We start from the raw sequence: 5,452 nt of genomic DNA on the forward strand, positions 1-5,452 counted from the left end.
TATGCACCTCAACCTCTCCACAGAAAAACAGTTTGAACGGAACATAACAGTTTTGTGCATCATACTACAGGCATACTGCATGCAAATCGCTGCTGTAAAGTGGAACAGCTGTAGTCGCGCTTGAATAATCGCAATAAGTATGCTTAGTCGTACACTTTACTGGGCTCGTAGTTTTTCCTGCTGATTGCGGTTATATCCTATAGGGCAGCCGAGCTCAGCGTTTTTTTTTGTTTTTTTTTTGTGGGCGGAAACTTGTGCAATCGCAAAACACCGCACTGGCACGATTCCCGCGATGCGCTGTGAACTTCACAGGCAGTGCTCAGCAATCTCTTCCTCTTGCGCTAGTTGCTGTCGCATCAAATGACAGCGCAGTGGTACCCAGATGACATTTTATAAGCGGGCGCAGCGTGAACAGGTGCTTTTTCGCATTTTAAACTCCCAGGGTCACTGCATCCCATGCTAGCGAGGCGCGCCTTGGCAGTTTTAAACAAATTATGGCGTCTCTGGAAGTGAGGGTATACCGCCAAAGGCGCCTGGGTGCGAGATAGGTGCGCTCTCGTCTACAGCCCAAATGGTAGAGCATCAGATGGCTAATTTGAAGGTCCCAGGCTCCGCCCCTGCCAGCGGCAAGTTATGTTTTCGTCCACAATATGCTTTCTTTAAGTTTACGTCATGATTACTAGAAATAACATCCCTCATACTTTCCTCGGCATTGTTTTCTGTGATTTCGCATTTATATTGTGTGTTTAACAAAAAAAGCAAACCCTTAATGTTTCCCTCCTTTCTCACAATTATGTATGTGAAGTCGGAGTTCAAGGTAGCGTTAAATATATATGGATGGCCAGGCGAGGCCGTTTCGATTCGGCAGACCGGCTTCGGGCAGGGCAGCGCTTCTTCATTTATTTCTCCGCGTAGCTCGTGCGTGTGCCTTGTGAACTTTCCTTTTCTTTCAGTTATAATTCATAGTGAATTTTCAGCCAGTAATTCACTGCGGTAGTGTATATAGCGGTTTCGGTGCTGTGGTTGACCCGGAGGTCGCAGGTTCGACCCAGGCTGTGGCGGTTTCATTTCGATGGAGGCTACATGCTAGAGCGCCATGCACTGTACGATTGTTGCGTGCTATGATGACCACCACGTGGTCGAAAGTTCCGGAGCTCTCACAATCGGAATTCTCTTGGCTTTGGCACGTAAGATCCCAGATTGAATTTTCAGCAATTTAAGAACCAGCCTAAATTTCTTCGATAAATACTGTGAAAGATGTTTGCAACGAAATTTTGTTGAATCACTCGAGCTTAAAGTAGACAACTGGTACCATCAACATTTGTTTTTCACGTCTCACAAAAAAAAATCTGCTATAGAGCCGCAGCATAACGAGCACAACAAGTCGCCTTAGGACATGCATAGACTATTTCTGTAAACTTTGACCCATTCTCAGACCTCCGAACATAGGGGTGTGCACAGAGTTATCGTTAGGTCAGCGGTTCTGAAATGGGTGTTTGTGAACCCCCTGGGAGAAGTTAATGCTTGTCTCGCCCTCTTCGTTTCTTCTCGAGCCCATGCTTTCTTGTGCTATCCAGAAAACACTTCTGCTATAGGGGACCATTTATTCACTCTCGCCCATCACATTGAGCGAGACAGAAAACATATTTCTTAATATTAAGATGCGATAACGTGCATCGCCAAAGAGCCTATAGCTGCTTCTGATCCCTGGCTTTTCGGGTGGGTGAAGGTGTGAGGTGAACAGTTTTTGTAGTCCAGCATGAGCAGCCCTTGGCCAACGTCAGCGTCGAAAACCTGTATGGCCGTAATTATACACTTTATAGAAGGACGGTGAAGGTCCACCGCTCTCTCAGGACGCCGCTTCTGTCCATAGGGAAAGGGCGCCGCGCCGCGTCAAAATTCCACGCGCTGACGCACTATAGATACGACGGGTACATGTGCCCTTACCACAGTCACGGTAAGAATAAGGCACTTACATGCTGGTACGCCTGTGGCGCTGCGTTCGTGCAAAGAGCATGATGCAGGGCCTTAGCGAGCTTAGCGAGGTTATCCTTATAAGTAAACTAAAAAATATAACACGCGAATTTTCCCATGAAAAGTCAAGCCTGGTAACTGAGAAAACAGGCGAAACTGAATGTTTCGATGGCACCATCTTGAAGTTCTTGCACAATTACTTTACACAGCTTGTTCACCGTCTTCTCTCGGGTTCGACAGTGACTGCCAGTCCTTCAGCGCGCGCTCATTCGAGTGGGAGCCATAGCAGCGCATCCATGAACTTACGTGAGGCGCCATGGTCGATTGCATCACTGAGGTTCTGAAGAACCAGCGCAAGCGTACTCGCACCGGTATTTGTAAGAAAAAAAAAACTGCACCAAGTTCGAGGCTGGGTCATGACCGAGCATGGTGGACACCTAGCCTGTTTTCGCTTGGCTAAGAAACAAAAAAAAATTACACTACCTCCCGCCAAAAGGAATCATGTGTATACTAGATCCAAAGCAGCAAGCACTAACGCTTACACTGGTGGCAGCGTTGACGCTGGAGCTTATCGCGGCGTTTCGCGGGAGGAAATCTGGGGAGACTCAAAGCACGCAGTGATGCACCGGTGTTTCCTACTGGAACATGTCAGTCACTGCTAATGGACAGTGAGGAACAAAAGACTCCGATTGAACACAAAGACCCACAGTCCGCTTTAGGTTAACGCGCTCGCTGCTAATTTTCAGTGTTCAACCATGCACAGGAGAAATCTCCCATCGGCACTACCTTGGAGGTTAAGATGCAGGGTGGCCCGTGAACGGTTGTGATGATGATAATGATGTTAATGACGATGATGATAGTTGTCGCATTCTATCTTCTTTCTATCTTCTCTTCTATCCATATATTTCTTCCTTTTTTCTCACTGACTCGTTCTCCTCTCATCCTTTCCTTCCTTCTCGCTCTCAAATGTACCCTCGTCACCCTCACTTCCCTTTTCCTCACCATTTCTACACGTACTATACTACGATGCTAAGCAACCGCCGCACAGCTAGCGTGCCTGGATATCCGAGTAGTTCGGACTCCCGCCTTGAGATCGTGAGAACGTGGGTCCGAATCTTGTCTCGCTAAAAATTTCTTTCTATCTTTCTTTCTTTCCAACCGTATCTTTCTGCACTCGTTTTCTTGTCAACCAAAGTTATTGCATCCTACACCGGACAAACCGGCACACATTTTCTGGCAGCATGCATAGGGTGATCAGGAGGATGAAGAGAACACGTGCCGGTTCATGATGGCGATAATCGCCTATCTACAACAGCCGCCAAACCTCGGTCATAACGGCAATTCTCTCAAAAAATCCTTTGGCGGAGCAACGGAGAAAAGGAGCCGACGATCCGTCTAACGGGCGCGGAGACACCCGAGTAACTGTCGCCTAGTCGGAGCACAACATCCTCGAGGTCTAGGCTCTGAGATTATCGGACTCTAATAACCGTAATCTTAAGATAGGGAACATCCGCACCCTGCGAGGCCGGGGACTGCTACACGCCGGATGTATAAATAAATGTTATTTCTCTCTCTCTCTTTCTCTCTCTCTCTCTCTCTCTCTCTCTCTCTCTCTCAAAACATCCTGCACTTCCGTAAATTTAGTTCGTCCTTTAAACCACCGGTTTTCTTGCAACTATCGCCTAGTGGGTAAGCACCACGGTTCGAGCTGCGGGTGAGCGAGTGAGCGAGCCAACGCCTCGCGCAAGCAAACGTCGATCGGCGGCCTGACCATGATGCAGCCGGTGTACTCCCCGGGCTCTCGCAGCGAGGCGCCGGCGTCGCCGCTACGTCCTTCGGAAACGCGAGTCTCGGGCTCCGGCTCGGCCCAGGGAGGTCTGCTCCGGATAGCGGGTGACGGCGCCCTCTGGCCTCCACGTCCACCGTCCCGCAGTGATGACCCCGGCTTCGCGTCGCCTTCCCGTACTACTGCTGCCACCACGCAGTTGGTCGCGTCGCCCTCGGCTCGGGAAGTCGCGCAGCCGGGGTCCATCTGCATGGAGATCGAAACCGAGTCCCCGCCACAGGGAGACGAGTCGGCACCGCTGGTCCCGGGCATCGAGTTGCGCAGTGATCTGCCAACAAGGTACGAATATGCCTGTATTGGATGCCCCGTAGCATATCCCACCTCTGGCGTGAGCAGGGGGCGAGGGAGGAGTCATAGAGTAGGGTTGTGGCCACGCATGATTTTATTTCAATATGCTAATAGTGGCCGTCTTTTTTTAATATTTACCCTGACAGTCGGAGACTCAATGTATAGGCCAATGTGAGAAGGAGGTCATTGCTTAATTTGCATGTTTCTTTGTAAAGTATGCATGCTGTCTCTTGGTCTCTATAAATGGCGGGTGGTAGGGGGGTGGTGTTCAAATACAAAACTATATATATATATATATATATATATATATATATATATATATATATATATATATATATATATATATATATATATATATATATATATATATATATATATATATATATATATATATATATATATATATGCATGCATGCCCATGTCATTTTCTTGTTGTGCTGTTCCTTTTTTTCACTGTTACAGAAGGGCCTAAATAATTTTCTCTGCAGATGATGTAGCTGTGGGGACTAAACTAAAACAATGTTTTTTTTAGTGTTTCACTTGAGTTTTCCTTATAGTTGCTATTTTTTTCGTTGCTTTCCACACGGAAACGGGCAGCGTCTGGCCCTACGCGCGCAGGAGTGGTTCCCGGAGTTCAAGCCGAAGCAGGAGTTCCACGCGCGGAAGGAGGTCCCGCTCTGCCGCCGCTCCTCGTTCCTCGAAGATGGAGCGCAACGCGGCTTCTTACTGGGTCCTGGGTCTCACCATCGTGTGCCTCGCGTCCGCCAGCGCTCTCATGATGACACTCATGAACCGGGGCTACCTGGGAGCGCTGGCCAACGCGACCGCCAGCCCCACGTCGGTGCACCCGCGTGTGCTGCAGACCGACGAGCCACTGCCCGGAGACCCCAAATTCAAGGCAATGCACTTTTTCATTGCATCGGGCTCACTGACCAAAATATAAAAATACAAAAAACAAACAGCGCTACTGTGGGCTATCCACGAGAAAAGGCATGACGCAGACAAGCGCGAAGAGGGGAGAGGGGAGCTGTGGTCTGAGTGAGGATTGGTTTCTTGGTAGCAATCACCTCCGCAGATGCATAGATGAATGGTGTTAGGTAACGCGCCGCTTCCACAACTATTGGGAATCGCGTGCCTCAGCTCGCGGCTGCTTCTGCACAGACATGATAGACGGAGCGAACAAGCCCACGGTGAGTTGAGGCAACATTTATGTACAGCATAAACAGAGGCGTTACATATTCGCACTGAGGCGCGAAGAGGAGCTGGGTTTTATTCGGACGCTCTGAGCCTCTGAAGTGGTTCTAAGAGATGGAAAAGAAGAGAAAAGTGAGCCCCGTAATTGTC

The 5,452-nt window shown here is 48.8% G+C and overlaps 1 protein-coding gene across 1 annotated transcript; it reads left to right on the forward strand.

Moving 5' to 3' along the window:
- The first annotated feature begins 3,677 nt into the window (after positions 1 to 3,677).
- LOC142785045 (uncharacterized) lies at positions 3,678 to 5,061 on the forward strand. The gene is made up of 2 exons (XM_075883470.1): positions 3,678 to 4,099; positions 4,706 to 5,061. The coding sequence occupies exons 1-2, from the start codon at positions 3,747 to 3,749 to the stop codon at positions 5,049 to 5,051; spliced, it is 699 nt and encodes a 232-aa protein (XP_075739585.1). The 5' UTR covers positions 3,678 to 3,746; the 3' UTR covers positions 5,052 to 5,061.
- Positions 5,062 to 5,452: the final 391 nt, after the last annotated feature.

This window comes from Rhipicephalus microplus, chromosome 2, assembly GCF_043290135.1.
Source record: "Rhipicephalus microplus isolate Deutch F79 chromosome 2, USDA_Rmic, whole genome shotgun sequence".
NCBI lineage: Eukaryota > Metazoa > Arthropoda > Arachnida > Ixodida > Ixodidae > Rhipicephalus > Rhipicephalus microplus.